At 35.1% G+C, this 24670-nt stretch overlaps 3 protein-coding genes across 9 annotated transcripts; 2 read left to right on the plus strand and 1 right to left on the minus strand.

Moving 5' to 3' along the window:
- The first annotated feature begins 662 nt into the window (after positions 1 to 662).
- On the plus strand, positions 663 to 9258 carry LOC7469780 (two-component response regulator-like PRR73). Of its 6 annotated transcripts, none has more exons than XM_052455046.1 (10): positions 663 to 868; positions 1977 to 2482; positions 4665 to 4826; positions 4943 to 5076; positions 5401 to 5562; positions 6854 to 7043; positions 7141 to 7588; positions 7673 to 7992; positions 8146 to 8417; positions 8789 to 9258. In XM_052455046.1, the coding sequence occupies exons 2-10, from the start codon at positions 2116 to 2118 to the stop codon at positions 8894 to 8896; spliced, it is 2163 nt and encodes a 720-aa protein (XP_052311006.1). In that variant the 5' UTR covers positions 663 to 868; positions 1977 to 2115; the 3' UTR covers positions 8897 to 9258. The 6 variants fall into 6 exon arrangements, with proteins under 6 accessions (XP_052311006.1, XP_052311004.1, XP_024461824.1 ...); XM_052455044.1 differs by having other exon boundaries at positions 1977 to 2074; positions 2168 to 2482; positions 7673 to 8417; XM_024606056.2 differs by having other exon boundaries at positions 7673 to 8417.
- Positions 9259 to 10655: 1397 nt separating this feature from the next.
- On the minus strand, positions 10656 to 13138 carry LOC7457897 (elongator complex protein 6). The gene is made up of 5 exons (XM_002312015.4): positions 12757 to 13138; positions 12232 to 12304; positions 11587 to 11792; positions 11324 to 11470; positions 10656 to 11089 (listed from the first exon to the last, which is right to left on the minus strand). Exons 1-5 carry the CDS (start codon positions 12991 to 12993, stop codon positions 10967 to 10969), a joined length of 786 nt encoding a protein of 261 aa, XP_002312051.1. The 5' UTR covers positions 12994 to 13138; the 3' UTR covers positions 10656 to 10966.
- A 6792-nt stretch (positions 13139 to 19930) lies between these two features.
- Positions 19931 to 24598, plus strand: LOC7469781 (probable serine/threonine-protein kinase PBL7). 2 transcript variants are annotated; one of them, XM_024606409.2, is made up of 5 exons: positions 19931 to 20234; positions 21293 to 21504; positions 22652 to 22841; positions 23084 to 23475; positions 23854 to 24598. In XM_024606409.2, the coding sequence occupies exons 1-5, from the start codon at positions 20153 to 20155 to the stop codon at positions 24115 to 24117; spliced, it is 1140 nt and encodes a 379-aa protein (XP_024462177.1). In that variant the 5' UTR covers positions 19931 to 20152; the 3' UTR covers positions 24118 to 24598. The 2 variants fall into 2 exon arrangements, with proteins under 2 accessions (XP_024462177.1, XP_002311125.1); XM_002311089.4 differs by having other exon boundaries at positions 19933 to 20234; positions 21314 to 21504.
- The last annotated feature ends 72 nt before the right edge of the window (positions 24599 to 24670 follow it).

Consider the following 24670-nt stretch of genomic DNA (forward strand, 5'->3'; position numbering starts at 1 on the left):
ATTATTATTTTAATTTATTCACCTTTTATTTTTTTTAATTTTTTAGATTTTATCTCTATTATTTTGATTATTATTTATTTTTTTTGAGATAATTTATGAAATTATATTTTTTTTAATTTTATTTTCATTCAACTTTTTAATTTGTAAGATTTGTTCCTCATTATTTTAATAAACTTGAGAAAAATAAAATATTAATAAGTTATTTTCCAGCTCATTTTCCATGACATAACCAAATACTGAAAAATATTTCCAACTTATTTTTCATTACACTACCAAATATCGGAAAATACTTTCTCAAAATTCACTTTTTCTCAAATTCACTTTTTAAAAAAAACTATTTTTCAACAAACAAACAGTCATATATTTCACTGAATCAATTCATCTTAAAATCCAACTTAAATGAAGTTATCACCACACATTTCTGCAATCAACTCACTTGGAAACAGCCATTCTAATGAACACACACGAGGATCACCTATGGTCCACCGTATCGTGAGATTCGTGACAGTTTATTCGCAGCACAGCTTTTGATCCCTTGCCAGCTCATATATCATGTTCTCCCGTGGAATCTGACATGGCAGGGCTGGGAGCCTTCATTTTGTCCACGTCATCAAGAGGAGAAAACGGGGAGTATAGTAATATCTTTTCGGTTTTCTTCTCTTTTCCTTTCTTTTCTTTTCCTTCCTGCAATATCAGTATTTTATTTAGCTTCTCTCAACCAGTCAAGTCGTTTCTTCTTCTTTGCAGATTTTGTGAACGAAACCCTAAAAGTTAATTTATTTGATTTATCAGTCTCTAATCTTTGTTTCAAGTACATTAATTTTTGAAGGCTGATAGCTGGATCGAGGGAGAGGATGAAGTTTAAAAGGTGAAGTCATCATTTTTTTTTCCTGTTTGACACGCTGCAGAGCTACTAACTCAATTTTTTCCTGGAAAATGAAACAAACGGTATTTTTTTCTCGAGAAGATACGGGGTTTAATTATTTTATTTTTCAGTTTTTGTTCTTTATTTTTTTTGTTGAAAATTTTGAAACTGTAATACTCTGTTAACTTTATAACTTATTGTCTGCTTGGTTACTGAGAAAACTGAGTAAAATAAACTTGTTTTGAATTCTTGAGGTTTGTTTCGAAGAAATGAAGGGGTACTTTTAAAAAAAAATGAATTCTTGCATTTTTAGCTGTTTTGAAGCTTTTTTTTTTTTACCTGGTCAGAATTTGAGAGATTTTGATCTCTGTTACTATAATCTGTTTGGTTTTTGAGAAAATTGACATAAAGGAACAAAAGAAGCTTGGAAACACAGAGACTCAAGAATTTTGGACAGAAAGGGAAAATAAAGTTTAGCTTGCAATCTTTTCATATGGTTCAAATTCATAGAAGTAAAGTCTCCTTGGTTCATCAGAGTTCGGTTGATTATTACATGTGTGAATTTGTTTTTTGCTTTTATTCGATTTAGCGGATAAAAATTTCAAGATCTAGTTTTATTTTATTGCTGTATGAAGGAAACTGTGTTTGATGTCCATTTTTTGGATTCTTTTTTATTGCTTTTTATAGTCTGAATTATTATTTCGAGCGAGGGATGGGAGACAAGACATCGATATTGGTTCCATTTTGCAGGCTTGTCTGCTTGCCTTGAAATTGAAGAACAAAATTATGACTTTTTTATTTTCAAGAATGAGTTTTGAATCTTATCTTTGATGTGTTCTGTGTCTGAAGAAAAATAAAATGTTCTAATTTTTCCGAGCTAAATACCTAGGAACTGTATGTTTCATTTAATGTTTTTATGACCCAAATTATTGAACATTAATGATATAAAAACATATTGACCTTTTCTTTTTTCTATATTTTCTCGGCTATAGATGTGTAAGATATTGCTAAGCTATCGAAATGTTTGAGCATTCAAAGGTTATCACAGTGTAGTTCTGGGGTGATGGTTTTGTGTATAGCATCTGATGTGTGACTTGCATAACTTGTGCAGGACTTGTTGAGCTATTGTGTTTGATGTGATCAGTAGCTTGGAGACAATGAAATGTGCAATATCTCTTGCAGAATAAAGAATGTATTCTCACCTACTCGGTCCGATGTGTTCCTTATTTGTGTCGTTTTGAATCTGATTGATGTTGATAGTTCAAATGAATAAAAATGCTTCCATTGACCAACGGGTCGCAGAACAAAATCATATTGTAGAAGATGAGCAGAAGGAAATAAGGGATGGGATCATGGGCGAGGGCCAGGAGCTCTCAGAGGAAGATGAGTCTCAAATTAATGAGGATGGAAAATATATGAATGATAAGGGCATGGAACTGCTTCAGGTCCAGAACGATGCCCAGGCTGTAATTCAGAGTCAACAGCAACAGTCTCAAGGGCCTTTGGTTATTTGGGAGAGGTTCCTGCCTCTTCGGTCTCTTAAGGTTCTGCTTGTGGAAAATGATGATTCAACTCGCCATGTTGTCAGTGCGTTGCTTAGAAATTGTGGCTATGAAGGTAAGTATTTTTATGCTGCTAACTTATTTTTGCTTATGAGCTAACCTGATATATGATCTGTAGAAGACATTTCATATCATGCAAAGAAAATGATGCATGAGCTAAGTATTGTCATGGCCTGCTCTATTATTTTGCTCAGAGAATCAGGACCTAAACTTCATATAAAAAGAGATACATGGGTGATAGCTCATCATAGAATGCTTTGGCAACTTCAGTCGAGCATCTCTCTCTTTTAGCTACCCCATTCTGTTGACATGTATTGCAAAAGGAAGTCTGATGAGTAATGTACTGAGATGCTCAAGAAACTGAAGATACTCTTTCTCTTAAATCAAGACATAAAAATTCAAGTGATGGCAAATGTGAAGAAACTGTATATATAGCTCTTACTCTGGATTATTAAATATATGAGCATTATTAAACTATTTCATATTGTTCATTTATATAATATTTGATTTTCCATTAGGGGTTTTATTAACTAGGACCTTTAATTTCCCCCCATTTAAATGGTTTTATTTAGGATCTCAATTCTTGTGGTGCTGACTTTCTCCCTACTCCATTTCAAATAAAGGCTAGTCTGCCCTCAGAGTTATAGAAAGAAGAGTAAAAGTTCCTATTCCTGTTCTGTATGGGGTTTGATGCTTGTATAAGAGCATCCATAATTTATTTTTCCTGAAGTTGCATGTTTCGACGATTAACAATTGGACTTGAGATTTAGTTACTCCTTATCTTGACTGTTATATTTCTCTTCTCTTGGTTTCTCCTCCACTCTCATCCTGTTCTCTTTCCTTCTCCAATCCCTCCTCCTCCTGCATCTTCGGGGCAGATCAGCAATGCATGAATTGGCTTGCTATGAAAATTGGACAGATTTGAAGCTTGTTGTCAGGTCCACTGGCAGTATTAGAAGCCTCGTTTCCTAGCTTCTCATTCTCCTAAAAAGATCAAACACAAACTCTTTTTGGGAAATAAAGATGCCTTCCTCATCCATCTTGTATGTGTTTGTTTCAGAACAGTCAAAGAATATAATTATTCCTTTAGGATGATACTCAAGCCTTGCTCTTCTTGAGAAGAACAAGATTTGTGTCTTCTAATAAACACGTCACCTTAAGGATCTTCGAATAAGGAAACTTTTGTGCTCATCAATCATGCTTATCAAGCTTCTGATAAGAGATAAGAGTTCCAAAGAGTTTTGATAGAGGCAGGGCAGGCCTATGTTGAACGATGGGGGCCATGGCAACCTCAAACTTTGCAAATTTTACATTTTGATCACAAAACTTCTAAACTTTTTAATCATATCCTTCAATGTACAGTTTATTTTATGGAATGTTTGGCACCCCCAAAGATCATGTATTATCCAATCAGCACCCCTGATCCTAAATTCCGGAGGCCTTTGCCTCATGATCATTTTATCATTTGGCTTACCTAAGCTTGTTTGGGGAGGAGAACATGCCACCTTTGAACCACAAGGCTCATTGGCTTCTTCTAAAGATCTAAAAATTGAGAAGTCGGGTTAATTTTTCTTACACTTTTCCCTTGTTCCTTGGATTCCATCAAAAAGTTTCTTATACCATTACCAAAAACTTAAATTTCACCTCAGGATTTGGGATGGAAATAGTAGGATTATTTATAAACTCGATTTGGGTTCAAGAGTCCAAGGTGAGTTGGGTTTTTTATTCTTTGAAATATTTTTTATATATTTAGGTACATTATCACATTTGATAAGATATAATTATGTAATGGTTTGGGTTTTTTTATATATTTCAGTACAGTAAAGCTTTTTATACAATTATGATAGAATATATTTTTTATATATATTTAAGTACTCGGTTTGGGTTCAAGAGTCAGAGGTGAGTTGGGTTTTTTATTCTTTGTAATATTTTCTATATATTTAAGTACAGTAAAGTTATCACATTTGATAAAATATAATTATGTAATGGTTGACATCTTTTTTTTTTGCGTGTTTCTCCATTTACTTAATGTAACTTTTTAAATAAGTCTCTTGGATGTAATATTTAAACAATGATTGGTAATGGATAAAAGTTTTACTTTCTTAAGTAAACAGATAATGTAAATTACTCTTTTAAGTATCCCAGCAAATGCATGGAACTTTCTCCTATTTGTTTCCGTTCCTCCTGTTTATAAGCTAACAATTACACCTCCCCCCCCCCCTTATTTTTTGTTTTAGTTACTGCTGTATCAAATGGTCTACAAGCTTGGAAGGTTTTACAAGATCTGACAAATCACATTGATCTTGTTTTAACTGAGGTGGCCATGCCTTGTTTATCAGGCATTGGCCTTTTAAGCAAGATTATGAGCCACAAAACTTGCCGGAATATTCCTGTTATTAGTGAGTATACTTTACTATTTTGTTCTTCTTTTTGTTTGGAGCGGACACCTTTTTATGACTTTCATCTTGAGAAATTGACACTTTTAACTGCCACACCTGTTGACTCTTTTGTGCAGTGATGTCGTCTCATGATTCCATGAATGTAGTCTTTAAGTGTTTGTCAAAGGGTGCAGTCGACTTTTTAGTGAAGCCTATTCGAAAAAATGAGCTTAAAATCCTCTGGCAACATGTTTGGAGGAAGTGCCATAGCGTGAGTTGCTATACTTTTGTCAATTTGTGCATCAAACAAATAATATGGGTCAATATTTGGACTCTTAACTTCAAGTCTCCCCTATATACATGCATTTTACATGTCAATTTTTGAGAAATTCCAACTTAAAAGGAAGTTGTCAATTTTGCTTAGAACACCATTATGGATACAAATTTGAACCATTTACGTTGTGGGAGTTTTGTTTGGATTTTTGTTGGCCTTTTTTTTGTATTCACAATATTTACCACTTCAGTGATATAGGATCACAAAAAAATGCAAAGCTCTGAAATTCTGTTTTGCATTTACTATTCATCGTTTCATCAGGCTAGTGGTAGTGGGAGTGAAAGTGCTGTGCGGACTCAAAAATCCACAAAGTCAAATGGTGCTGACGAGTCAGATAACGATACCGGCAGCAATGATGATGATGGCATTGGAAGCGTTGGTTTGAATGCAAGGGATGGAAGTGACAATGGAAGTGGTACCCAAGTAATATTTTTTTGTTTTTTTTATAGACAAGCTTATACTTTGATATTTATGTAGGGAATAATGAAAAGAACATAGATAGTAATAGAGTAGTGGGTAATGGTATTCCTTGTACTTTGAGGACTACAATTTTTTTGTGCCATTGAAATCTGGGACTTAATAATTAGAAACTGTTATAGATACGGCTCTGCAACACACCTGTCAGTGATTAATTATTGGAATGTTGTACCTAGCCATATTCAGTGCTGTTATCTGTGGTCAAGCTGGAGATAGAATATTCAAGTGAAAAATTTGCCTCCTGTCTTTTACTAAGGAAATTTTGCATTTTCAGGATTTCCAAAATCAAGCTTCAGTGACCCTAGAATCGATGTGCAATGTATACATGTACAAGCTGGGCGAATGATCTTTTTCTAAGTGTGTTGTTTTCATGTCAGTATTTTAGTGTTGCACAGCAAGATTCCTTTTTTATTATTAAGACTTGAATGGTAGCTCAGTTGACTTATATTTGTTGTTGTATCACTAAAACAACACAATGTTGGTTCCTTTTAGTCTACAATTAGACGTGCGATTGTCCATGCACACACATTTGCTTGAATCTATGTATTCCACATACAAATGAGATGGCATAGATGGTAGAAAATTCATTGCTTCTCTGAAAAAAAACACCAGTAGCTTTTTGTCATTAAGTTAACCGCATGTCTTTCTACTGATTAGAAACTTTATTGTGCAAATATGCTAACTCTTGAGTAGATGTAGATAGATAACTATGCTAAAAAGGACGTATCTCTAATAAATCATAATACATCACAGGCTAAAAGTAGAGAACAAATGTTGCAGACATTATTTGGTCATATGCCATATCAAAGCGATGATGGTAACTTAGCGAGTGATATGTATTTTGTTCAGAAAAGGATAACCCATAAACCAATGTGCAAGGGTTAAGTTGGTGAGAAAACATAGGATGGTGTGATATGATTGCATGAACCCTAGAATAATGGTTTAAAAAACAACCATAGATAAAGCAGAACAGCTAAAGCTTCCATATAGCGAGCACTACTTCTGATAAGACTGCATGATTCTGTATCTTTCCTGTGTTTGACAGTGGGTTTGTTAATGTGCATGTGCGTGCACAAGTATATGTTTTATGTGTCTATAGACAATGCATGCAAAGATACTTTTGGCGAAGAAAGGTTCTTAACACATGAATGGTATTGCGTGGCAGATTTCTAACACGCATCTTGTAACGAAGTGGTATTCAAATATCTGTATGAACGCTTGTGTTCTGTCTTTGCAGAGTTCCTGGACAAAGAGGGCTGTCGAAGTTGAGAGTCCCAAACCAATGTCACCTTGGGACCAGGACCATTTATCTGATCCGCCTGATAGCACATGCGCCCAGGTTATTCACTCAAGGCCTGAGGCATGTGACAACAGCTGGGTGCCCCTGGCTACAATGAAGAAGTGTGGAGAGCAGGATGATGAACTTGGTAGGCATGGCTCTGTATGCAGTGATTGTTTTTGGATTTTCACTCTCTGATGTCCCCTTATCTCCCTCCTTTTCTTGAATTTTGGTTGAATTTGTAGATAATATTGTTATGGGCAAGGACTTGGAGATAGGAGTACCTAGAATTCCAAATTTGCAGCTTAAAGATCCGATCAAAAGGGTACCAACCAACATAGCAGATAATGATGGAGAGAAATTTCCTGAAATAAAATCAAAGCACGATGGTGGGCATTTAGAGAAAAGACAACAGGAGCTCAACAGTGAGAAATGCAATACAGAATTAAGAAACCAAGGCAATGATCTTAAGGGTGGTGGCATCACAAACAGTGCTAATCCTCGGATGGATAGTTTAGTCTTAGACGTCCCAAACGGTCTCTCCTCTAACCGAAAAAATGAGGTCACCTATGAGACCAAGGAGGTGCCTTCTTTTGAGCTGAGTTTGAAAAGGCTGAGAGATATTGGAGATGCCGGGGCCAGTTCCCATGACCGAAATGTGTTGAGGCATTCAGACCTTTCAGCATTCTCAAGGTAGGAGAAGTTCAGCTTCTGACTATATCCATCCTTTTGTTCTCCAATGAAGATACATTTGAAAGTATCTTCATTACCATGCAGGTATAATTCTGCTTCAACTGCTGATCAGGCTCCAACAGGGAATGTAGGCAGCTGTTCTCCGCTTGACAATAGTTCAGAGGCAGCAAAAACAGAATCAATGCAAAATCTTCAATCTAACTCAAATAGCACACCTCCTAATCAGCGTTCCAATGGAAGTAGTCACAACAATGACATGGGCTCTACAAATAATATTACTTTCGCCAAACCTTCTGTAATCAGTGACAAGCCAACTCTCAAACCTACAGTTAAATGCCACTATCCTTCTGCCTTCCAGCCAGTGCAGAATGACCATACAGCTCTTCCTCAGCCTGTTATACAGGGTAAGGGTGATGCTCCTATTGCTAACACAACTCTGGTTAAATCAAGAGGTGTGAACCAGCAAGGTCAAGTGCAGCACCATAATCATTGTGTGCATAACATGCCCCAGCAGCAGCAGCTCACCAACCATGATGACCTGTCTTTGAATATGACAGCTGCAGCTCCCCAGTGTGGGTCATCTAACATGTTGAGCACACCCACGCAAGGAAATGCTGGTGATTACAGTTTGAATGGAAGTGACCATGGGAGCAATGGCCAGAATGGAAGCAGCATCGCTTTGAGTGGGGCTGTTGAGAAAGGTGGAACCCCTGGACCTGGTGATGAAAGTGGGAGCAGGAGTGGAGTTGGTCGAAATCGCTTTGCACTGAGAGAGGCTGCATTGAGCAAATTCCGCCAGAAGAGGAAAGAGAGATGCTTTGAGAAGAAGGTAACTGAAATTGCTGCGTCATTAGATACAAGCTTAGAATTCAATTATTTTCCTTAAATGTACCTTTAGTGAAACAGTCCTAGCATATAGATAATATTTAGTAAAAGACGGTACTTGAGCTTTGTGACATACAAAAAGATCTCTCAGTTGTGCACTTACACGTGCATGGATAAACACCCAACTCTAAGATCAATCACCATGGACATATCAAGCACCATGAATTTTCTTTAGCAGTATTCACCGGTGAAAACATTAGTTATCCCAACAGTCATCCAAGTGAATTTGTGAAATTCAGAATAAAGGATCTATCATGATGGTTGTTTCTAAACTGTATTTAAAGTTTCTCTCTTACATTCCATAATCTTTTCTAGGTTCGATACCAGAGTAGGAAGAAGCTGGCAGAACAAAGACCCCGGATTCGAGGACAATTTGTGCGACAAGTGGGACCTGAACATAAAGATGAGGATGCACGTAGCTAATCTGACCATTCCCAGCTTGTGTCTTTGGAATTGAGATCGGTTGGATTATGCTTGGCAGGAAAAAAAATTTACAGAACCGCTGCTATCAAGGACAAATTAATTGTGTGTAAGAGTTTGTTCAGAAAGACATCTTGTACTGTTCTATGATTGTGGACTCATATAGGTGTTACTGTTATGGACTATTACTACTACTACTACACAGAAGGTAACCCTTCACAAGGTAGCCTTCTCCAGTAATGGGCTCATCGATTTGTTGTGTTGTGGTTTACCAAGGACTGCCAACCCGGTCCCATGGGTACTGCTTGAAACTTGAAAGGTTCCCATTTCTTTTGTTCTCCTTGCAACGGATTCTGTTCTGATCATGATGTTTCTGTTCTCAATTCGTTTCTTCTGTCAACTAGTTTTGAATGTAGCTGAGAATCCTCACACACAGGTAGGGAGTAGGGTAGCTATAGTCCGGTCTTATTCTTTGAAACATTATTAGCATCTGGATATCCTCATTGCAAACACAACGCATTTTGGTCCACCAAAGTTTTACTTGCTGGTTAGGTGATCTTCATATTTTTCTAATTCTAGCTGTGAAAAAAGTTACTAATTTCTTTCCTTGCAATGGTGCTTCCAGCATGCCATGCTCCGAAAGCTCACTATTGTCACTAAACTTTGGTACCCAGTGTTATCCAGGTGAAGAGGCGGACAGAAACCACGAAGAAATTGCTTGCTTTCTACGGAACAATAATCGTGTCTTTGTTATCGTTACTGTGTATGTTATCCTGAACATGAGGTGGCTATTCGTTCCTTTTGTTGCTTTAGTGCTTGGACTCCAACTGCGAGATCAATCGAGGAACCCAACGAGATTACTCGGGCCTCGTGGTCGGTGTGGACCATGAATGCTTGAACAGGCCCGCAACCCAATTATCTGGTGACTTCTGAAACTGAACCATCGTCTACCTAGCAAGGTGGAGGATAGGCCCGTTTGCAATTGATGAATTTTTTATGATGTCGCAAAATCTCTCGGTAGAATAACATTTGCCTTTTAGGGCTACAGAGTATACAAAATCATGAATTCATTATGCATGCAAGGCATAGTTGCCAAGCCTAGACAATCTCCAGGTTAATAGTTGAACCTCCGAATGAAAAAAGAAAACAGAAATTCAAAAGAAGTAAGAAGTTTGGCCTCACTTTATGTGAAGATCCTTTCTCTGCCATCTACCATCGTTGAGCTATATCGTTATTGCTGGAGACCTATGCATGGTATCATAACAGCAATAGCTTGCAGCGTGAGTTGCAAGCCCGAGCCTGACATCTGCAGGAATCTCTTAAGGCCCTTGCACTCTGCTGCAACCAGTTTGTGTACCCGTTCTCCCCGCTGCTTGTTCTGGTGAGCCCATGCTACTTAACATTCTGACTGGGATTTTATACACATTTGTTTTATTACTATTTTTTGCAGCAAGCATGCATCCAGGAGTAGCGAGTACTCATCGCTGGTTATGAATGAGATGAAGATGAAAAACCAAAGAATCTTGAACGCACTGAACAGCTTTCCAAAATTGCATTCACTAATACAGGTCCGTAGATATTACAAGAAGCCCAACAACATTCAGTTAAGAACCTACGCAGCATTCAAAAAATTTAATTTTTTTTTAAAAAAAAAAAATTTAGGGTGTTTTTGGAATATTTAAAAAATAAAAAATATATTTTTAAATAAAAAACACTTCAAAAAAAAATTACTACCACAGTACAAAACAGGCATTACCATGGCTACGAGAAAAGGAGTTGTACTTAGTATTACAAATTCTATTTGTTAAGTTGGTTTCGAAATGCTGATCAAACAAAACAAAAAAAGTTGGTTGAAAAATAACACTACAGATAAATCTGACAATTCCAATTAGAAAAAGGGAAAATTTTTAGCCCTTTTTTGGAAGATGGCATTTTTCTTGTAATTGTCATCACTGGGCACATGCCTTCCCCGATGAAAAAATATGCAGCCTCCTTTCACAGTTCTGATAACCAGAAAGCTTTGCTCCCTTCCCAATAGGGAGGTGTCCGTCAAAACACAAATAGTTTAGCTCCTCAAGTCCGAGTGCCAGGATAGAAGTATTCAACGCTATTTTCCTTGACCTTGAAGTGGAAATTGCTTATCTTGTTCTTTGAGCTCCCCTTCACATTGCAAAAATCCCTGTTCAAAACTGTCAACTGCAGCAAATAAAATTATGAGAAAATTTGACGAAACGAGAACATCTAGTTACAATATCAAATCCGAGTTATTAGCTTGCATTCTCAAAACCATTATGTCAATGCAAAAGGGAACTTATCAGTTTGAGATGATGCTTTCCATATCTAACATATCCTCTTCCTGAATGCATAAAGTCAAAGACACAGCAAAACTTAAACAGCATATGCTCATACTAATATAGTGATATGTATTACCTGCCCGTGTACATCAGCTGCCAACCCAGTGGCTAAAGGTTCTGCCTTTATCAAAACATCCACAAGGTATTTAGTCTGTAACATAAATGTAGGCCTCTCCATGCTTGTATATATATCCTCATGATTAAGTGTTATTAAGGAGCAACCCTATAACAAGAACAAAATAAGATGCCGAATAATTCAGCCAAAAAGCAAGTAATTACACACACAGAAATATTATACGAGGTAGATAAAAGTAGTAAACAATCACAAAACTGTCTTACAAGTTCTGACGTTAAGGTGTGACAATAATGCATGAAGTTTAGGACATGATCTGAAGAGCCATGGGCAGCCACCTCCATAAGAGACATGTCATCTATCATTATGGTAGCATGGTTCTTGTTGTTTTCAGGCAAGGCACATATTGTATTCTGTATTTTCCAGTATAATGCAGTAAATCCACCTTTGCCAGTTTTCCCTTCCTTCTCATCTAGTCAAGGATCAGAAAACAGCATACTGGCATGAAATCATTTTCACCAAAAACATGTTAAAATTAATAACTTGTATCTTATCATATGGTTCACAACAACTTCTCTGAGATAATTAATAACACTATAAGCAAAATGAAAGAAATGAGTCAAAGCGACAAAAAATTTGAACTTCTTCATCAAATTAACAGTAGCTTTTAGGAAAGCATCACAACATGGCAAATGTCGCTCTAGTAAACAGGGTGCATGGAAACACCGACTAACTGTAACTATTAACCTAACAAAAAACCCACAATTGTTTCCTTTAAGGCAAAGATAATAACTTCGTGTAAGATATAAAACATGAAAGAAAATCCACAGGAAATTTAAAACAAGAAATAAACTAAAGTAGCATCGCAAGCAAGCAGTTCTATCAATAACCAATTTACCTGATTTTCTCACCTGGACACAGTAGCTTAAGCATATCAAAGAAAAAGAATCTGCCATTTTCCCTTTGGGCTACCAAATTGCAACCCTGTCACAGCACCACACCTTCATGTCAGACCGTTAAAAAAAAAAAAAAAAAAACTCAAGTACTTCCCTTCTACCATACTTCTTCCATTGCGATTTTAGTATTTCGAATTTTACATGGTATGACCCACAGATATTAAAATCACGACGGTGAGAACACCAAAGTTTTTCTCATATCACGGCCAATGTCAGTCATTCACTACTTAGCTTCACTAGATTAGATTAAACATGCAAATTGATCGATTAGAACGTAACTACCCTCATTTTACATTAATAAACGCTTCCCCTGATTAAGACCGCACTGCCCATTCACAACAGTCAGGGAACTGGACCAGAACACGGCATTGTTTGCACCTAGCAGTCCTCTAAGTCAAAATTAACTGCTATGATTAACTTGAATAACGCTAATTACTGTGATTAAAAATTCATTATCTTACTCCAAAAAGGAGGGAGTACCAGTTTGCGTAGAATGCGATCGTAGTGGGATAAGGGGTGTGAGAAAGCGAGGAAGATGACTGTATTGTTTGGAGATTGGGAAGAGAGCGTGCGCTTTAGGAGTTGATGAAGCACGAAGCAGCCGCTGGTCTCTACGCAGTCCTCGATTAAAACCACTTTTCCGCGAAGAGGCCATGGGTCAGTCTGGTAGTCGAGGCCCAGGGCTTCGTCTAGGAGATTTAGAGATCGATTCTCCATCGGTGATTAGGGTTTAGGGTTTTTGTCTTTGGAGCAGAAAATGGAGGTTGAGAAGGAGGGTTCCAGTTTTTTTTTTTGTTGTTTTTTTTTTAATTTGTGAGGGATTTTTGTTTTCTTGATTTCAGATTGATGACAGTTAGCTTAGGAAATTAAAACTTCGGTGCCTGAATTATAGTGAGTTTTACAATCAAGTGCGTCGATATTTCTTATTCTACGTTAATGGATATATTCGAGTCATTTTGTGCTCGAAGCCCTGGACTCAGATTATTTTGTTTTTCATTAGCTTTGGGCTAGGCTACACTAATTTTTTCTAGGCTCTCGTGCCTTTGCAGTAGCCCTAGCCCCGGTGTTAAACTTGTGGGTTTCAGCTAATCATAGCGGAAAAAATAAAATCATATTCATAGGCCCTATGAATAGATAAAGACATGACTGGTTTGCTTAACCAACAATGGTTTGTTTCACGGCAAGTTTGTAAATAAATAGTTCTTCTGAAAGTAAATTTTATTTAAAAATATATTAAAATAATATTTTTTTATTTTTTTAAATTTATTTTTAATATTATCATATTAAAATAATTCAATTAATTCTAAGTGTAGAGAAAATTTAAATTTTAACAAAATTCATGTTGAACCTAGTTGCTAAACACCTCTTAAAGCACATATATTAAAGGTGCTAAAAAAACAGCTTGTATTATTTGACTTAATATAGTCTGATAAAGCTGGATAATACAAATATTACAAATAATAATAGATTAAAAAATCTAAAATATTGATATCACGAGTCGAATAGCGGATTATAATTTTTGAAACCCGATTAACCCAATTCAATTTGTATACTTTATATTTATTTTGTCTTTATATTTAATAGTTTTTTAATTGAAAACTTATTTTTATTTTTTTTATAAATATTTCAGCTTCAATTTTTTTATCGAATGGCTTCTTATTATATTTCTTTGCTGTAGCGAGATAAAAGATTGTCTATTTATTTGATTAGAGGGATGTAACTTGAATTTTACGGTGATGAAGGGTGTGAAAAATAAACTTAATATCATAGATGCTATGATACCTATAGTCCATGTTGTGTATCTGTCTTTGAATATAAACCTATAAAAATTAGCAATACAAGCTCATCCAATTAATATTTACAATATTTATATAAAAGTTAGCTCAGCTCAATATATTAATTCACTTTAATCCAGATAAATAATTGGATTTACAGCAATTAATCTCTTCTTTTCTCTACGTTGCAACAATCAATTTCATTAAAAAAAATAGCTGGACCATGAAGGAAATAAACAGTGACATTGTACTTATTTTTATCTAATTAAATTAAACCTCATCCTCCATCTTAAAATATAAACCGATACAATTCATGAAGAGCCCCGTATTAAATCACAGATAAATCACATTTAATCCAGTGTTTCAATAATTCAACTTGTTGTTCTCAAAATTACTAGTATATAAATGATAGGTTATTTAGTGTGTTTGATAATAATTAATCAATATGTCAAGGTAATTAGCTTTATTTTTCTTAGACTATGGATCGTCAAGTTAATGGTGAAAATATAAGTATATACAAAAACAGTTTTAATTGATAAATTTAAAGATTTCCCGATAATAAAGTCAATGTGTCTACGAGAAAATCAATAAATGATTTAAAATAACCTTAAATTAAAGGATCAATGATGCTTATTTTTAAATTTAATATTGGTTAATGTTTTGAAATATATGTCATTTAAAAAAAAAGTTTAAAACCTTTTACTTAAATGGTTGAAGGAGTATTTATATCCCATAAATATTATTGTTTTAGGGAGGGAGAAAGATTATAAAGTTCTTATTTAATGTGGCATTGAAATCTCGTATATTTTATTAATGAAAACAAACATTTCTTGTATATTATTAACAAAATAGGCCGTGAGGTGAGCTTTTTAAAAGACATTTTGTATATACAAGGATATATGAAGATCGTTATCTTGAATTTGAATGAATCATATAATTATTTTACATGGAGAGATATAATAATTTATTATATTTACAATATTTTTAATCTAAAAGATCATTTATGATTTGAAACATGGTTGTAAAACTTAATAATTTATGAATCAAAATATTTTAGATCTTACATGTTTTGTCAAATCTATATTTTTCTAAGATTCAGCTAAGTACCCTAACCAAATATCTTAGATCATCCATATTTTTTCAGATTCATATTGGATAATTGTCGAACGTAAATGTAGATGTTTTGCATGTAGTATGTTTGTCGGGTTTATATTATATTGAATTTAATCATCAATCGAATCTAATTGCCTTAAATCAGGTATATCTGCTGGACCATGTTGTTTCAAGAAATTTTCAATCCATGTAAAAATCTAGATCAAAATTACTGATTCATCACTCACTGTCAGAGGGAAACTGGCTGGCTTCGCACTCATTTCCCATCTTCATCCATTTGATGCCTTTGGTCGTAACATTTGCTGCATCTTTCATGTCTTCAAACAGATAACCAGTGAAAGTACACTAATCTAGAAGACCAAGCTCTTGTCTTCTCTTTTTTTTACCCCTTCAGATGTGACCCAAGCTAGAGTCATGAGCCATTTGGCACCAGCTGGCACCCCATCATCATTTCTGGTCCTTTATTTCAAAGGCAAGTCAAAACTTAAAAAACGACAAAGCCCCCATGCCCCTCCTAATTAGAATAAAAGACACTTTATTTTTGGCCGCTTGATCATGGCTTTTCGTACTAATCACTCCTTCAAAACAATCAAATTTAGAAAAAGAATATATATATATATATATTTTTCATCCTTTAAAGATTTTTTTCATCCATCGAGTCTATACAAGTCACGGGCATTATATTTATAAGAAATTCCTTTTTTTTTCTCCTCAGAATCTTCTTAAATTTATATCCAAGGTGATACCGTGCGTGCTGTTGTGATGGTTTTGATTTTTTAAAATATTTTGTATTAAAAATATATTAAAATAAAATATATTTTTTATTTTTTAAAATTTATTATTAATATCAAAACACCAAAACCATCTAATAATATTAAAAAAATTAATTTTAAATAAAAAAAATTAAATTTTAAACAAACATCTGAAAAGCTAATCCATTAAAAGTTGACAAGAAATTTTGATTCTAAAACAGTTCATTGTTTTTGACGAGAGGGTCAAATATCATGCTTGAAATGGGGTCCACGTAAATGGATAGATTTTTTTTTTGGTGTAGCAGACAAGCACCCAGGATTCTCTCTCGAAGGAAAGCTACGCAGCCGAATTGGTGCTGTACGAGACGATGAATTACGGCTTTTACGTATATCTACAAACTTTACGGGAAAATAATATAAATAATCGAGCAAAGTAATTATTTATAAGTTATTTGTTTTTTTTCGGCCGGGCAAATCCACAAATTAATAAAAAAAAGCCTTCCCCTGGAACACGGTTTTGACAAAAGTAGCTCTTTCAAAGCCTCGACTTAACCGCCAAAATACCACCGGCAAAGCATGTTTCAGACAATCATGCTCTAGTTATTTTCTACATGAAAAACAACCACCAGGGAGAAGATGAATATTAATTGAGCTGCAGAATCATAGTTTATAGTCTACTCGTGTCCAGAATTATTTGACTCAGCCCATTGATTTTCTCAGTGACTTCCAGCTTCATTTGACCGGATCGAAAGGCAAGTTTCGTCACGAGTTTTGTGAATCCATGTTATGTGCCTGCTGACGAGGCCATCATTGTCCCTCGGAAGGGATGGGTGCCCTTCTGCTAAGGATTACACGTGCTCATAAACTATATAGAAAGAATGCGATTTTCACCGAGGGTAGTATGTTTTGGATGTTAATAATTTATTCTACGCTAGTCAAGTGACAATATATCGGACATGAATCCTGCACGATCAATTAATGGATCATATATACAAGTCGTTACCATCAGCAGTGACGACTTCTTTCATTACTTCGTCATCTCTCTCTCTCTCTCTCTCTCTCTCTCTCTCTCTCTCTCTCTCTCTCTCTCTCCCTTGTTATTATCTACACGTCAAATGATGACCAGTTCATATAGAAAAGGTAAAGAATGATTATTTTTTAAAAATATTTGGTGAAAGGCAAAGATCAGTGTTGAATCTTTGAGGTGTTAGCTTGCGTGGCAAGTAAATTTGCTACGAGCATTGTCATTTTCCATTTCAGGATTGAGTTCAATGGATCAATATAATAATGAGTAGGTTTTCAAAACTAAAGCGGAAAGAAATTAATATCAGCGTGCAAAAGATAAATAAAAAATATGGCCTCATTATTATCAGATGAAAAAAAAGAAAAACAATATTCACTATATATCCTTGAATATTGATGTTTTTAATTAGAAGATCATCCGCGGAATTTAATTTTTTTGGGATTTTATAAACGAGCGTTGCAATTTACTTGGAACCTTGTTTTCATTGGTAAAATTAATTTTTAATATTAAGAGTTTGTCTGGCCCTTGCTGTGTTGTGGGGTTAAGTAAAACCAAGTTGTCTGGTAACGGGTTTTCATGCTGTTTATATTGCAAGTAAAATCACTTAAATTAAAGTTACTATTAAAGACATGATTTAAAATTAAATAATTTTTTAAGAAAATATATAATTTTAAAAAAATTGAGTTATTTATTTAAAAACACTAAATATCATAGGAAAAACTAATATGAAAAAAAAAACAATCAAAACACCACACGATATTTTTTAGTTAGTAGAACTATTAAATAATTTAATTAAAATTCATACAGGTCGAAAGCTAATATAAATAATTAATAAAAAATAATTCAATAAAACTCGTATCGACAACGTTTATGTGGAAAGTTTTCCTTGCCTTCAAGTTGGCGTTCACAAGACCCATTATCGATCACATGGCGGCAATGCACTAAAGTTATTTGGTTAGGTGACTACATTGTAATTATTGCTAACAACCCGCAGCTTTGGAAACTTTGACTTTTTTTAAAAAAAATATATATTTATTAACAGAATTTTATGAAGTGGTTTCATAATATATATATATATATATATATATATTAAATAAATATTCTTAACAAGTGAGATAATTGAGTATTAATAATTTTAGTTTTTTTTCTGGATTACATTATAATTGAAGAGGCTTACGTGCCTTCAATTTCATAGCTAAAATTCCTTCAAAACCACCACGGAATCAATACACACACCAAGGATCAATTTAAAGAACACTTTGCTTGTCGTTTTTTTACAGTGGACGTGTCACGAAGAACGCAGAGGGTGTCCCTCTCTCTCCTGTGTTTTCACGGAGAGAAAGCAGAGTTCTGCCACTGCACACAAGAATAAAAGCGGAGAATATTTTATCAAAATAAACACATAAGCAATACCTATAACTACCTAATAATCACCAAATCTTAAAGACGTCGATGTTTCCCAAATCTTTGTTGGGTTTTTTTTTGCCTCAGACAATCTCATATCAGGACATGACATGACATTGATAATGCTCGTTCAACGTGCAATTCAATATATATATATATATATATATATATATATATATATATATATATATATATATATATATATATATATATATATATATAAGGTTCTGAGATCACTCAGCATAACAGCATTAATTTGATATTATATAATGGAATTATAATAGATTTGATAGTACTGTTCAAGAAATCTTCCTTAATTTTTAAAATTATTTTTGATTTGAAAATATATTATTAATTTTTTAATTTTTAATATCATTATATAAAAATCATATTTTTTTTTAAAAAAATAATTTAATATATTTTTAAGTGAAACATATCAAAACATATAAAATATAGAATTACAATTTTTTTTTTTTTGATTCACGTGGGGTGTCCGGGCCAGCTTACGCGCACCACGACTATTCCCCACGGCCCACTGGACATCCTGCAAGTCCAGGAGCAGGTAAGACACCGCGAGGGTGATAGGCGTGCACATAAAGGGTCGAGGCATGCACATAGAATTACAATTTTGCTCGCACCAGAGAGTGAAGACTGGGAGAAATAAAATAAATCTTCGATCATGTATAGAGCTCGATATATACCTCGCTCACATGCTTTTATAATAAAAGAGGAAAGCCTTGAAGTCATGTGATGACCATGTTAAAGTGCTTAATCATATATCTATTAGCGAATTCTTCAAGGCTTTTAATTAAAAACTTGAAAAAATATTTTTTTTAATTTTTTTTTGACTAGATCGACGAATCATGCGAATTGATGGGTGATTGCTATTTTAATTATTTACTGATTATATAATAAATATTATGAGCCTGCATTCACTGCTTGTAGTTTTAATTAACACATTAATTTATATATATTTTTTAAAAATTTATTTGGTTTTATATCTATGCATAGAGCATACAGATAAAAGTATAAAATGTTCTTTTATGTGGTTAGGATAATCAATTTTTATCTTTATTTTGTCATCAACTATCACCAAATTGGAAATCAAACTTGTTGATGCCACAGTTTTTCCTTGTAGATACTATCCACCAAAAAATAAATTATTTATTTTTTAAAAAAATAAAAGAATAATAAAAAACTTCATTTTTTATTTAAAATTTAAATCTTATTTTTCGATGAATTAAAATTTGATCTTAACAATTATAAAATAGCATTCTAGTAACATTTAAATTAATCTATAATAAATGTAATAATAAAATATAGAGTGATAATAACATCATCAAAATGCAAAATTAAATTTAAGTAAAATACGAGTGATTTAAGAATAACACGCTCACGGAGCATATATTGAGACCTGGGATTACCTGGTAATAAAAACAAATAAGGAGAATATAAAAAGTTCGGGTCGTCATTTACAAATTGGCAAGACAGAAGGGCACAGCTGCAAAAAAGACACAGGAATGAAAAGATATATACGAGAAGAACCCTCTCTCTGAACTTAACACACAGACACTCTCTCTCTTTCAAAAGTTCGGGTCGTCATTTACAAATTGGCAAGACAGAAGGGCACAGCTGCAAAAAAGACACAGGAATGAAAAGATATATACTAGAATAACCCTCTCTCTGAACTTAACACACAGACACTCTCTCTCTTTCATCCAAGCGTTGTTTGGTCTGATTTTGCCCCCCCCCCCTCTCTTTCTCCCTGTGAAGTAATAATACCCATTGCAGTAAGAGAGGCAACAAAAATGGGTTGCTTTTCCTGCGCAGGAAAGTCCAGCAAAAATGATAGTAAGAAGAAGCCTGATGATCAGATCCCATCATCTTCAGGTATTTCAATGAAAGACGCTATAAAGCTTGAAAATTTATATTTTTTTCTCATATTCTCAGTATCAAGTTAATATTTTTTGGACTGATTTTCATGCATTTTTTTTCATGTAAAATGATTTGAATTGATGAAGTCGCGTCCTTTGCATAATTGTGTGAAACAATCTTTTCTGGGCTGGGAATAATGTATTGATCTGGATTGGACATGGAGGATATAATTCGAGATTGATGTTTCCTTTTAACCCATGTTCAACTCCTTTTAGGCTAATGTGGTCTGTTTTGAGGTTTAATCAAACGATAATGGCTTTGTGGGCATGGTGAGTTTCCATAATCATGAAAAGTGGAAACCATGTCGTTGCTTTTGTGTGATATAAGATCTTACTGGCTTAAAATGATTGTCAGTAACTACCGGGATCAATTCATGGACGATTTACAGTAAACATTAGCATCAAATTCAAGAAATCAGAGGATTAATGAAGCTGAATTTTATTATTACCTTTTGCCTTTGCCCACCTTGATCGTAAAATATGGATTGATTAAAGTTTTGATGGATTTGTAATGTTATTCATGTCGGTTCCGTCACTTATTCATGTTTTTATATGTTTGAAATCCTCACTTTTAAGAAGTCACTCAATGCTAATTCTAAAAGGCGGTTTAATTAATGTTGCAGTGGTTGTACAGGTGTTCAGTTTTTATTTATTTCTACATCTCTGAAAAAACGGCAAGTTATTTGGTGTTGAGGTCCAATTGCCTTTAAAAGAATTGGACAGCAACCATTTAGTTCAGAAACTGTTTATATTTCCGTTGCAGTTGGATAGATGGTGGTGCATATGGAAGCAATGCACCATACTTGTAACTGAGATAGATCGTTTTCTTGTCTTGTGTGATTGTAAAAAATCCCAGCTTGGATCCTTCTTTGATGCCTGTTTTGTCTTTCATGATTCTTGTTTTCTTTCTATACTCTCAATGACATGATGAAACGTTATCAATATTCAAACATACTTTATGTTTGCTGATGTAGTAGCATGTACTATATCTTGCTTTTCTACATTCATTTGTAGATGGTGTTAATTTCATTTCAGATAAAACAAAGTCAAATGGTGCACCAGATGTCAAGGAGGCTTCCAAGGATGGAGGCTCTGAACACATTGCAGCACATACATTCACATTTCGCGAACTGGCAAATGCAACAAAGAACTTCAGGGCGGATTGTCTTTTGGGTGAAGGAGGTTTTGGCAGAGTATATAAAGGGAGATTGGAGAGTACCAATCAGGTTGGTTGAAGAACTTATTGGAATTTTAGTTTTCACCAAAAAAATTCAGATGCAGCACATATGCTTAAGCATTCTGTTGTATACTCGGGATCAAATTATTCCTACATGTGTACTAGTGTTATTTTATAGAAAGTTCTCCTAGAAAATTGTATAGGCATTCTGTGGACCTTCAGGCTGACATTTTGCATGTTCTTAAAAAGAATAGTACTAGCAGAAAAAAGACGTTGGGTGTGTGCATTTTAAGCAATGGAATAAAAAAAGAAGTGAAATAAGGCTTCAAAAGAACCAAATAGGACAAAACAAACACTGATAATATTTAGGAGAAAAGGTAACGCTAACCTGGCCAAGACTGACATTGCAGCTTCACGTGTTATTTTGCTGCCACACATCACCTTCCATATCATTATTGCCTGGAACAAACAGCAGTTCTGCCATCTCACAACTTCGTTCATGCCATGATGGTCACCTCATCCCACCAGTGTCCTGCACCATCACTTAGCCTGTACTGTGATCAATGTTGCTACCATGATCCCTGGACACTATTGTCACCATCACAACTCAAGTGCCAGAACCTCACATTATGACTGTTGCACAGCACCCACCCTCTATCATCTAGCAAATCTCCATGTGTTCATCTATGTACACTTCCACCTTGCAAGCCAAAACCTACACCATAATCTGTGCTGCCCTTTCACTGCCCCTGAAATCATTCTTACAAGCTCATTGAAGGCATTTTAGGTAGTATGGGTTGCTTCTTAATGTAGTATAGTTGATCTTGCTTAGTGGTTGCTTTTTTCTAAAATATTTATTTATAATGTAAAGCGAATAGCAAGTTAACTGGAAATAAGAATCATCAAAAGACGAGTTTTTCTTTGTAGTTTTTATTATTTTGGGAGGGATAAAAGTGATGGGAATTATGGGGTGCATATTTCACCAAAAGGAAAAGCTTGTGAAGAACTTCCTCCAAAAGTTGCGTGCTTCTAACTGGAAATGTTAAATATTGATCTTTATATAGCCGTGGTTGTTCTTTGTTTATTTCATAATAATCCCATAGCTGTCAGGATAATATCTTTTTAATGCATATGGTTTTGACCATACGCAATAGACCTTTGGTTTAGACCTTAACCATGTTCTTTGGATTGTGTAGGTTGTAGCTATCAAGCAACTTGATCGTAACGGGCTGCAAGGGAATAGGGAATTCCTTGTTGAAGTATTGATGTTGAGCCTACTCCACCATCCAAATCTTGTTAACTTGATTGGCTATTGTGCCGATGGAGATCAAAGACTTTTGGTTTATGAATACATGCCATTAGGATCTCTGGAAGACCATCTATATGGTATATGACCAAATCTTGATTTCTATATAATTAGGCTGCAAAAAAGTTGTATTTTTTGTCCATTGCATGTATTACTAAACATTTGAATGAGATGGGTGGCAGGTGAGGTGCAAAAATTACATGGTTGCAGCTAAGATTTCTGTTCTAGATTATCATTTCTTGTTTAATCACTACGGTGGCTTGATATACATTTCCTGTACCAATGCTTCAGTATTTTTTCTTCTTATATGCTTATATTTCAGACCTGCCACCCGATAAAAAACGACTTGACTGGAATACAAGAATGAAAATAGCTGCTGGTGCTGCGAAAGGCTTGGAGCATTTGCATGACAAAGCTAACCCCCCTGTTATATACCGTGATTTGAAATGCTCAAACATTTTACTTGGCGAAGGTTATCATCCCAAACTATCTGATTTTGGCTTGGCGAAATTGGGTCCTGTTGGAGACAAGACCCATGTATCCACAAGAGTGATGGGAACCTATGGATATTGTGCACCTGAATATGCAATGACAGGACAGCTTACTCTGAAATCAGATGTTTATAGCTTTGGGGTTGTTCTCCTTGAGATTATTACAGGAAGGAAAGCTATCGATAATTCAAGAGCTGCTGGGGAGCATAACCTGGTTGCATGGGTAAGAAAGTTGTCTTCCTCCTGCAATGGTATTTTCATCATTTCTGTGTGGATGCTTCATCTGAATAAATATGTGGTGCAACGACCTTGAATCTATGTAACTTTGGTCTTCTATTTTATTTTTCTTGGTTGAGAGTGAGTAGTAATAAGCCCAGGATTATATGAGAGAACTGCTGCTGATCATTAGGCTCCGAGCATTTCCGTTTCACACAACAAGCATAATTTTTTCACCTTTAGCTAGTTAGTATTTTTATCTGCTTTTTCTATGCTGTTGCTGTCATGCAGTGCAGTTCTACTGTGAGGCGATGATCACCAAGAACTCTATTTGTAGTCAAAATGCTAGTAAAGTGAATGTTATCTAATTTGTCTCATGTTGCAGGCACGGCCCTTGTTTAAAGATCGAAGGAAATTTGCACAGATGGCTGACCCCTTACTCCATGGCCAGTATCCAGCGAGGGGCTTGTATCAAGCTCTTGCTGTAGCTGCAATGTGTGTTCAAGAACAGCCTAACATGCGACCCCTTATAGCTGATGTAGTCACAGCACTTTCTTATCTTGCTTTGCAGAAATATGATCCAGAGACCCACCCAGTCCAGGGCTCTCGCACAGGCCCTTCTACTCCTAGAACTAGAAGAGAACAATGAAGTTGGTAGGAGAGAGATTTAGTGAGAACAGTTGTCCAAGGATGGTTCAATCCTTGGAAACCAACGATTAGACCGCTATCATCCTGCAAACCATGGGAACACAGGATGTTTCACCCAAACATCTTTCTTTCCATGATTCAGAGATCAGTGGATTGGAGTTCAGTAGTGTGCAATTGTTGGCTGCATTTGCAATGGTACTTGTCGATGAAATCCTGCAGCAGTTCCAGACACAGTGCTGCAATAGAAAATTCCTCCGCCGCTGTTTTGTAAGATTCGTCTTGGCCTTACAAATATCATAATTCCCCCCGTCTTCCAACCCTTATACAAAAATTTTTCATGTACAATTGAGCTTGGGGCTTTGTATCTAATTGTCTTCCATAATAGAAACTTGTGCAGCCTTGAAAAAAATCTGCTTGGAATTACGCCTCAGTGTTTGTATTTTTTTATATACCCCTGATTTGCCCAGGATCTTTGGAACTCATTAATCTCTCAGGGTGGCTTGTTTTGGATTTGGCACTCTCCTATGACAGGAACTTGTGGTTCTGGAATATGG

The sequence above is a fragment of the Populus trichocarpa genome, chromosome 8 (genome assembly GCF_000002775.5).
Source record: "Populus trichocarpa isolate Nisqually-1 chromosome 8, P.trichocarpa_v4.1, whole genome shotgun sequence".
Classification (NCBI taxonomy): Eukaryota; Viridiplantae; Streptophyta; class Magnoliopsida; order Malpighiales; family Salicaceae; genus Populus; species Populus trichocarpa.